General features: G+C 42.3%; 1 protein-coding gene across 1 annotated transcript; it reads left to right on the forward strand.

Annotated features, from left to right (window-relative positions):
• The first annotated feature begins 284 nt into the window (after positions 1 to 284).
• On the forward strand, positions 285 to 10,043 carry LOC103143426 (pre-mRNA-splicing factor ATP-dependent RNA helicase DHX15-like). The gene is made up of 9 exons (XM_016675215.1): positions 285 to 391; positions 1,006 to 1,183; positions 1,598 to 1,747; positions 2,185 to 2,293; positions 5,848 to 6,039; positions 7,127 to 7,249; positions 8,000 to 8,190; positions 8,858 to 9,027; positions 9,478 to 10,043. The coding sequence occupies exons 1-9, from the start codon at positions 285 to 287 to the stop codon at positions 9,593 to 9,595; spliced, it is 1,338 nt and encodes a 445-aa protein (XP_016530701.1). The 3' UTR covers positions 9,596 to 10,043.
• The last annotated feature ends 588 nt before the right edge of the window (positions 10,044 to 10,631 follow it).

Below are 10,631 nucleotides of genomic sequence, written 5' to 3' on the forward strand. Positions count from 1 at the left end.
ACTACCTGAAGAAGAGGAAATATGACAAGTTATATCGTCATTGCGACTTTCTCCAATACTGTCACATCGCAGGTTTTCCCCAACATCATGCAGCCCTGTAGTGAACGCTGCTAATTTCACGATGGAAAAGCACAGAGCTGAACGTGAAGGCTTCAAAAAGGCTTAAAAAAAAATTGTCCAAAAAAAAATGTCCAAACTAAGCTCATAGCAAACCTTTGCCTCAGCTTGTATTCAAAGTAAAGCTGTCGGTGCCAACATTGCACAGCAGAAATCAAGAGCAAGTCATGAACAGTGAGGTCGGCACAGTTGGTGCATCCCTAGCTAGCGGTGCTTCAGATATCAAGAAAGAAATACTTGCTTCACACAAGTCCTCCCTGTGGGGAGAAAAGAGGTATGATAAACGAATAAAATATATATATTGTTTGGTGCTGCATTGTAGAATAAGTGAAATATTTTCTTGGGCCTAAAGAATTGACTTGCAAAAATGATGTTAGACCTAAAATCTTTTGTCTTGTTACTTAAAACTACAGTGTATTTTATTAGCATTTTATGTGACGGTCAAACAGAAGGAAGTAAAGAAAAGATGGACGGAGTCTGGGGAGAAACCCCAATAAGTCTGAAAAAGATTTGGTTCTTGGATGGAGGTTTATCTTCCAGCAGGTCTCAGACCATATTCATGTGTTGGCCAAGGTGCAGATCTAGTTCTAGTTGAGAATCTGACCAAAAAAAAAAAAAATTGTAAAAAAATAATTATTTTAACTCAGTTATTGTACCATTTCAATCAAAAAGCACAGATATGACATGGCAAAATGTTAGCATTTTCAATGAGTACCAATTATTCTTCAACAGACGATTGAGTACCAAATAGTCGTCTTGTTGTCTTTGGTTGCAGTTTTTATAAAATTAGGGAACGTTTGAGAATTGCAGCTTAATATTCCACGACCAGCCGAAAGCAAAAAGCCCGGCGCTGTTCACCTGATGGAACAGCACCGCATGTACCTGAAGTCAATCGAGCCAGATCCAACCTCTGAGATCCCATCGGTCTTTCCGGACGCCTCGGGTGGATCATTTAAATCATGTGTCCTCATGTTCGCAGGTCGTCGTGTCAACAAACATCGCCGAGACGTCCCTGACCATCGACGGAGTGGTGTTTGTAATTGATCCCGGATTTGCCAAGCAAAAGGTTAGCTTCCCCTCCTCCCCCCGCCCACCACCCGCCACCCCGCAACTCCTTATCTGCTCCGATCATTTGCGTCTGTTGCCTGAGAATCCTCAGATAAACACAGCAGTGCACAACTGACAGCAGCAAAGATGGAAAAGCCTGTTATTTATTCCCCTGACATTTCACCAGCCTGAAGCCAAGTCATACACTCGGCACAAAACAAGATTATATATTCACCGTGGCGAATTGGGCGCATGTGTCACTCTGCAGCTTTTTGTCATCATCTTGTAGATGCGCTAGATGTTACTTTCTTAATTTTTTCTTTAAAAAAAGAAAAAAGAAAAAACAGCGCTACCCCAGTTTAAGCATTTCTGTTTTGTTCCCCCCGCCCCCTGTTAAATAATTTCAAGCCTTTTCTCTCTGTTCCCCTCTCAGGTGTACAACCCACGCATCAGAGTGGAATCCCTTCTGGTCACCGCCATCAGCAAGGCCTCGGCTCAGCAGAGAGCGGGTCGCGCCGGACGGACGCGCCCGGGAAAATGTTTCCGCTTGTACACGGAGAAAGCCTACAGGACAGAAATGCAGGTGAAAAGCGGCGTGGCTTTAAGATGACTGAAATTACACGAAATATAAACTCAAGACGTCTCCTTGCACATGCCATTCTGCAGTTGCCTCGAGCATCTTGTATCCCCCAGAGCGACCTTATAGCTGTAGAGAAATTTGCTCTCACGACTCTTGGATTTCAGGATCCCGATTCTAAATCGCCTTCTTAAGATGTGTTAACAACATGGCCGCGGTGACAAATGAACTTCTAAAACCCAGTTTTCCACTTTCCTCAGGGTAATTCTATCCCATCACTCTTAGTGGCATGGAAATGTTTCTTTTTTTAAATAGCCCTTCAGATGCCCTACGCTCCCTGTTTTCTGTTTAAGCTGACATATGACTGATTCATGAGTAGGTAGTAATCACTGTGTCTGATTCACTTTAAATTGTTCCCTGGGCTTCCTTTCTAAATGGCACAGGACAACACATATCCAGAGATCCTGAGGTCTAATCTTGGCTCCGTGGTGCTGCAGCTGAAGAAACTGGGCATCGACGATCTTGTGCACTTTGACTTCATGGACCCTCCAGGTTAGTTTAAAGACGACACAGATTTTTAAGCAAGAGTCGCCTCGACACATGACTTAACGGGGCATGATTGAGTTGAATCCGTCGGAACAGGAAGATGGATTAAGCTAAACATAAGAATCTGCGGAAAGACTTTAAAATTGCCGTTCAGATCTTGTCCGCCCGATTTGATTAAGCTGGAACAAAGAGGTAGAGAAGGATGCAATTACATGCCACACTTTTCAGATGAATAAAACTGGTTTTGTTAAGCCATGCATCCTGCTCCTTTTACTTTGTGGTTATTCACAACTTTGTTCTAATCTCTCTCGTTCAATCCAGATAAAAAGTTTGTAGCGTGATGTGGCGCAGCGGGAAAGGTTTAAGAACTATGATAGCTCGAACGCTCCCAGAGCCAGCATGCTGCGGTTTTTCATTAGATTCGAGCAATATTTGTATAATACAGAGGACACCAGATAAACACTTTCTTCTCCCAAGCTTTTTAGTTACAATTTTAGATTTATCCTGCCAGCTAAACGATGAACCGGACCCAAACAGATGGAATAAGTCTCCACATAGACAGTCCGGCTGTGACGGTCGTGGTCGTGCTTTAGCTTTGGCAAAGTTCCATCTGAAAGCATTTAACAACTTTTCACGTTGTGGTTTTAGTTGCATCTCTCCAGAAATCACTGTCAGCACTTTTTTTTCTCAACAACTTTGATGTCTGCTTCATGCTGCTTCTCTGCACATTATCATTAGCCGAGCCTCTCTCCTATGCGCTTTATCGCATTCTTTAATAAACCAAGAAAGACGTCTGGACTGTGTCTTAAACAGTTTGTGTCTAATTGAGGTATCAGGTGGGTTATTGTATTTTCTAATGTATGTATTTTGAGATCCTCCCGAAGAAACCACCCACCTCTTCCTACCCCTTAACCTCCGTCTCTCCCTCCTCCCTTTTTCTCGCCATAATATAGTTTTCATCTCACCTCTGAGATTAAACCCATCTCTCCCCGTCTACTGTGGCAAACGCCATTTGGAGAATGAAATTGGTTACATCAATAGCAGCACTATCACCTTAGCAATTGCCTTCCCTTTATATTCCTTCAGCGAAACGTGACTGACCTCCAACACCACGCTCGCATTCCTCACAAAAACGCGCAGGTACGCATCAACATACGGGATTGGCCTTGTCGGCGGAGTCTTAACTGGGAACAGTGGGGTGAAGGAAAAGGGGGCAGGATTACCTTTTTATTTATTTGATCCACTCGGGGCAGAAGGTTTCTCCTGAAGCGGCTCCTGCACAGGCTGGTCGCAGGAGCTACTTGGGTGTGGCAGACGAAGTCTGATTTAAGTCTGAGAGTTACTAGACAGGTCTTATAGCATGTATTTACAGTGGATCACTTTTTATATGCTGCGCTGAAGGTCTCTCGCTGGGAAAATGGCCAATATTGACTGAAGGAGTTGATAAATATACTGCATAAAACTTTAGAGATGGGGCTGCATTTTTTTTTTGTTGTTGTCTGCAACTGTTTTTAATAATAATTTTGGTATGTTTTAGTAATGTTTGAAAACTAATTGCTGGATTTGAGTTTTGGTGTTTTTATCATCTAAGCCAGAGAGACCACTGGTTTGTCTTGCTTTTCTTTCAACGGGAAGGAACAGCCCTTCTCTTTTCCTCGTGAATTTCACATGGTTAAGGTATAGCTCAAGTTTGAGTCAGTAAATAACGGTGTCAATTAAAAGAATCCATGACTTGATCAGACGGAATACCTGGTGGCGTTTTAAAATTGAACAAATTTGGCTTCTTTTTCATATAGTGCAATAAATTTGCCGACATTTATTGACGCTCTCATGGAACAAAGAGTGGGGAAAATTGTAAAAAAAAAATAACATTTTCCGTATTACTACCAGTTTTATGTTTTATTTAGCATCATTAATTAAAATTGATCAAGCCAACGATAAATCAAAAGTCCTATCATGATAAGAAAATTTTCACAATATGTGATAAACAATGCAATAAACCTCTACTGTACATATGTGGATTTCTATGCACTTTAGTAGGATTTTTTGCTAATAGGCCAAAAAGTTCAGTTTTGGTCTCGCGTCGTCTTCCGTATGTTTGCCGTGTTGTCACCCTTGTTTCTTATGATGGACTTTTATTTCAGAAAACGGTTCAGTTCTTTGTTCTCCCAGCACTTTGCTGGGCCAAATTCATTTTCCTGGTGACATTTCCAAAATGCGCCTTTCAAAACCGACGTTGGTTCAGTGTACCTTTAGCCTTTTGCCTCATTGATTTCAACCCGGGTTAATACATCGGATTCTCGTGTGTCGAGCCAGTCGATGTTTGCTTTCTGATGAGTTGCGTTACATTTAGATTGAATTTCCACGCTGGTTCATCTTGCTAGCTGTACTTGGAAATCGGATTCTCACCTTTTGTTCAGCCCCCAACACAAGCCATCAGAATGGTAAGTAATCTGGCCGACTTTCACCGTGTGGAGGAGGAGGAAAAAAAAATGTAAAAAGTAGCTTTGATAGACTAAATCAATATTTGTTAATCATAAGAAAACCACCTCCCTGCTGTTTGAAATTGAATTTTTTTTTTTTTTTTTTTAGAAGCACTTGAGAGAAATGAAAGTGAGCAAACACCAGAGTCGGTGTTTGAAGCTAATTTTCAGTTAACATGCAACTGGTCATTAGGCGTCAGCTCTGAGGAGCCAAAGGTCAATAATTGCATCTGGAGGAAAAATCTTTTAACCAAACGGTGGAAGCCTTTTGTGTTTAAGCATTAAGTAGAAAGTTCCCCTGTAATTACATTAGTTGTTTGGGATTGCCAGAGTGTAGGATGAAAAATGAGCTCTGCCATGATTGCTTCTCTGCAAACGCCGCTGTCGAACGTAACTCTGGCCATCGCATAACGGGAGCCATCTCATTCTGATTCACCTCATGCATCTGGCTGCCAAATCTGCCAACTGCTTCCATTTTAGTGTTTGTTTCGTTTCTTAAAAGGCATTTGTCTTCTATTAAAGCTCAAAGTACAACAGTTGATGGAAGTGTTTTCTCTGTTCCCGGTCCTTTGAGGGGCAGGTTTAGTTCTTCAAAAAAAGAAAAAAGAAAAAAAAAAAGCATTCTGCTTCTCCAGACACTGACAGATGGGATTCTTTCGATTTAAAAGTAAAATAAAAACTGTGAAACTTTATTAACTGACTCACATTATGAACTACATAATTGGGACTAATAAAATAATATAAAAAACCCTACATTTTTCTCTTGTTTAATTGGACTGTCAACCAGTTAACGCTAGATAGAACAAATGCATATCACGTCATTTGCTGTAACATTTAGAAAGAAACACACATTTTAGCTTCCACATGTTGGCAATATATGTGCTTGCACTCGTGATAGTTTTAATCATATCCGCCATATTTTCGTTTGAAAGTCGATTCAAATTGCACTCTTCAGGTAACGGCGCGATGAAAAGAATGACAGTTTTGCAAATTGTCTGCATCTGCCACCTGTGTGCTTCCCGCCTGTGGGGGTCGGAGCACTTTAACAGCCCGTCGCTCCCACTCTGTCCTCCCCAGCCCCGGAGACCCTGATGCGAGCGCTGGAGCTGCTGAACTACCTGGCAGCGCTCAACGACAACGGCGACCTGACCGAGCTGGGCTCCATGATGGCGGAGTTCCCCCTGGACCCGCAGCTCGCCAAGATGGTCATCGCCAGCTGCGAATTCAACTGCTCCAACGAGATCCTCTCCATCACCGCCATGCTGTCAGGTAATGCCCGGAGATGGCCCGTCGTGTGAGGAGAGGCTAGACTGACCCAGAGAGCTCAGAGGACATGTGCAGGGCTGCTTTCAGGTCCAGATTCCCAAAACAGTAATAAACGTTTATACCAAGACTGGAACTGGAACACCAGCTAACGTTTACCTTGCCTAGAAAAGTTAAAAACTATTATTGGACTTGTTCAGCTAGAAGCAATACTATTATTATGTCCCTCTTATATTGTAGCTCTCAAAAATGGCAAAAACCCAAAAATGAATGCCAAATTTTGATTGTTTCAACTCCACTTCCTGGTTGTTTAAGGCCACTTAGAATACATGCCATGTGTGCCTTCAGAACTTAACTACGAGGCAAGTGGACTAAAAAGTCAGTAGCGTCAGCTGTTTGCGAGCAAGAAGGGTGGTGGGGGGGGGAGGGAATAAATGTCTGTACAAAATGTATAGGTGTAGCTGGAGCAGCACTAGCACGCTACGGCAGTAATTGCACTTCGGGCTTGCCAAAGCAGAATGCTGCTCATTGAGATGAATCTTGACGCCTTTGAAGGGAGCGTGAGGGTCTTTGAGAGCGGGGAAATGGATTTAACTAGCTGTTTGGACGTGGTGTGCACTTAAAGCAGCTGTTTCAGGATGGAAGGTTTTTGCTGAGTTCATTAAAGCAAGCAGCAGAAGCTCACCTGAGAACGCCGCCGCCGCCGCCACAGCAGTCGACCGTGAGGCTCAATAAACACAGCTTTTATCCATTAAAGGCACAATCAAGCACGTTCGATGTTAAGCAGGCCAGGAGCAAATTGACGGAGGGTAAAGGGCAGAACCAGACAGCCCCACTGAGTCAGTTCTGTTAGATTGTGCGCTTGTTTGGACTGGTTGTCAGATGTTAGCTGTAGCTCGTCTAAAACCAGGCTTACTGTGGAGGAGGACGGAGAATCCCATCGTCCTTCCTTCTCTTAGACCCTCCTCTCCCGTTCACCCGTAAAACTCTTGGCAATGCACTGTGCCTCGTTTGAGGCCTTGTTCTTCCCTCTGTTGGATTTGCTTAACTTATCCCTGTGGGTGGCTGGGGGGCCCATACCAACCTTGTTTAGTCCCACAGTGCTTCGTTCGACCCACGGAGGCCAAGAAGGTGGCCGATGATGCCAAGATGCGCTTTGCCCACATCGACGGAGACCACATGACGTTACTCAACGTTTACCATGCCTTTAAGCAGAGTAAGTTATGTGTTTATTTTTCTGTGTTACACTCATTTACGTGAGAATGCATCGTATTATTGAAAAGTTCGCAAAGGTTACCAGGTGGATCAGCGGTTGGTCAATGTCATTGTCCCCTGTTCGATTCCTGGGGCATTTGCTGTGTGTCTTCTCTCTCTTCCTGTCTAGTTACAAATGAATAAATCCACAAAAACCTTTAAAAACCATATTATATAGATTAATTGCATACAAGCTGATGTTTTTAAGACTTTATTTCTGTATATTGCGATGATTTTTCTGCTTACTGCTAATGAAAACATTACATTATAGATCAGACCAATTTTAATACATAAACAAAGAGTATGTTTAATACTTCTTTAAAGGTTCCCACATTCATTAAAATCTCATTAAAATGCATATTCTAATGTATTGAAAATGGCGATGTATATTTCAATAAAACCATAGTATCAACAAACTGTGGTCCTTGGGTTAGTGAAGGAGTCTTTAAATAAATGGATGATATTGCCCTCATCAGTGATTGGCCATTTTGGTAAATATGATCAAAATGGAGATGATACTTACAGTCGGCAGACATTTTTTAAAAAAATAGCATCTGGTATTCACATTTTGAGGAGAGTTTGAGGTTTTAATAACACGCAAATTAGAGATACAAAATAATTCAAATAAATTAACCGCAGATTAACTTCTCGGTAATATTAAAATTTGAGCCTAACCTGCTTCTCCAAATCCCTCTCCGCCACTTTGTCACAGACCACGAGTCCACCCAGTGGTGCTACGATAACTTTGTGAACTACCGCTCGCTGATGTCGGCGGACAACGTCCGGCAGCAGCTGTCGAGGATCATGGATCGCTTCAGCCTGCCAAGAAACAGCGGCGATTTCAACAGCAGAGACTATTATCTCAACATCCGACAAGCGCTGGTCACCGGCTTCTTCATGCAGGTCGGCTATCAGTCTGGTGGAGCTGCTATCGTATTTAGGCTAAAAGTATTCATTTGTTGCTCCCTGAAGCTCACCCTTTTTGAGGTCGGTCCTTCGAAAAACAGGTTTTTCATATTCGCAGAACACAGCGTGGAGCTACAAGCACACACACACACACACACACACACCCCCACACACACACACACACACACACATTTAGCGCCGTTTTGTTTTAACCACATAACAAGAAATCCTATTAATTTGTCTCTTACTCAGGGATACAAATGGTGGCTTTGCAAGAAGCCATTTTCAGGGCCACGTGAAACAAGCAACCTGACAAGTTGAATTATGGTTCTAATATTGAAATATTTGTCAACATTAACCTTTATCTCGGAGACAAATTTGCAGCTCATGTTCAAGGGTTCACAGTGTTTGGTTATCACATCTTTGTTTGGAAAGGCCTTTATTGAGACTGATTGCCTTGTTTAATCACGACCGCCACAGAGGCTGGACCAAGTGGCTGCAGGGTGGGTGGTGGTGGTGGGATTAGTCGTTTGAGGGCTTAAAAATAGGTTTCAAGCACTTGCTCTTTTTCCAACCATGCGGGTCAACAATAAAGACATTTTTAAAAAAGTGTCATTTCAATTTGTTTGGATGTTTCCTTCATAATCGTCTGTTCTGCGAATAGGTTGCTCACCTTGAGCGCACCGGCCATTACCTGACGGCAAAGGACAACCAGGTGGTGCAGCTGCACCCCTCCACTGTGCTGGACCACAAACCTGAGTGGGTGCTCTACAACGAGTTCGTCCTCACCACCAAGAACTACATCCGCACCTGCACAGATATCAAGCCCGAGTGGTGAGTTTCAGATCGCTTGTAAATATGTCACTGTTCTGCTCTGTTCATGTTGAGTTATGATAACTTGTAAATTGAAGCATGAAGTTTTTGTTTTTTGATCCTTGTATCGTTTTCATCCTATCTCACAGTATCGATATGAATAAGTTTGCAAGGTGCTGCATACCTTATAAAAAAAAAAAAACGACTGAAAAATATGACAACAAATGTGATCCAAACTAACAAGCCAGTCACACCGGCGCGTCTTTCTGAGCAACCAGCTAACCTGAAACAACCCTTTTAGCTGTTTCTGTTCCCCCTGTGTGACCTCGTACAATTACGTTCCAAATTTGTTGCGCTTGCTCCAGCAGTCGCCTCGTGAATATGGAAGAACGTAATTTATTTATTTTTTTTCTCCCCTACAAGAAAACACGGGAGACAATTTGGTGACTGTTGACTTGCCTTCTTTTCCAGGCTGGTGAAAATTGCCCCGCAGTACTACGAGATGAGTAACTTCCCTCAGTGTGAAGCAAAAAGACAGTTGGAGCATATTATTGCAAAACTCTCATCCAAGGAATACACTCAGTACTAAGAAGGCCTGCGTGTGCTGCGGCAGTACAGAGTGTAAATGCGAACTCGTTTCAGTGTTCTTTGTCTTTTTAATTCCCACGAAGGACACAGTGTGACTGTTTTTTTTTTTTTTTTGTTTGTTTGTTTGTTTTCCCTTCACTGCACCAAATGCTTTCTCATGATTCATCAACTGTGGGATATTTATTTACTGGACCTTTTTCTTTTTTTAAGCATCATTGCAAACAGGCTAAATAGGTTTAGAAATATCTTGTCATCAGAAAATGAAACATTCTGTCTGATGCATGATACTCGATGTGAATTTCAACATCCCATTGTTTATTGCTACTTTAGCGGCATTAATGTATTAAGAGTGGCTTTTGATCAGATGTAATTAAACGGCATTTTGATGTAATGTTCATCTCATTTCCCGTCAGCTGTTCCCGTTTAATAAAAAATGCATTTGTAATAACTCTCTCTCTCTGTCATCATTACAATTAAAGCGTAATCTGCACATGAACTTCTCATTCGCTCGCTCAGATCCATTCACTTCCCGACCTGTGAAAGCCAGCCCGTTTTCCCTGCCTCTTTGGGGACGTTAAATCTTCTTACGTGGGGTATTGATAGCTCGAGAAACAGTTGGAGTTGAGGAGGAATGTTAATTGCAAATGTTTCAGAACAAGATCGGTGTGAAAATCCCTGCTGTGCCAGATCCTGTTCAGGCTGCGCTGCTTTGGGCCGGCGCCTCTTGGACGTGGAAGGTAAAGGCGTCGGGTTGAGAGAATCATAATTTGCTCTGTTTTCTATTCAGGAAGAAAGAAAATATGTTTAGTAGTTGATAGTGAAAGTTGGATGTCTGTTGCCTTGTATAGCAAATGGAAAAGCTCATTGGTCTATAAATTAGTCAGAATTGAATGCTCTGGCAGCTTTAGGAAGATCATTTATTTATTGTGTTTATCAGGTTAACAAGATGCATAGAGTTTGATTGAAGCATTTTCCAAGTCTGGATGGCTGTGGGGGAAAAAAAAAAAACGACTGAAAAATATGACAATTATGGAAAA

The sequence above is a fragment of the Poecilia formosa genome, unplaced genomic scaffold, assembly GCF_000485575.1.
Source record: "Poecilia formosa unplaced genomic scaffold, Poecilia_formosa-5.1.2 Scaffold111, whole genome shotgun sequence".
NCBI classification, from domain to species: Eukaryota; Metazoa; Chordata; class Actinopteri; order Cyprinodontiformes; family Poeciliidae; genus Poecilia; species Poecilia formosa.

Excerpts from the sequence above, each read along its gene's own strand:
- LOC103143426 (XM_016675215.1), top strand. The coding sequence starts at position 285 with ATGAACAGTGAGGTCGGCACAGTTGGTGCATCCCTAGCTAGCGGTGCT. Across the intron at positions 392-1,005 it reads TCCCTGTGGGGAGAAAAGAG|TCAATCGAGCCAGATCCAAC; the intron begins GTATGATAAACG and ends ATGTACCTGAAG. Across the intron at positions 6,040-7,126 it reads CATCACCGCCATGCTGTCAG|TCCCACAGTGCTTCGTTCGA; the intron begins GTAATGCCCGGA and ends AACCTTGTTTAG.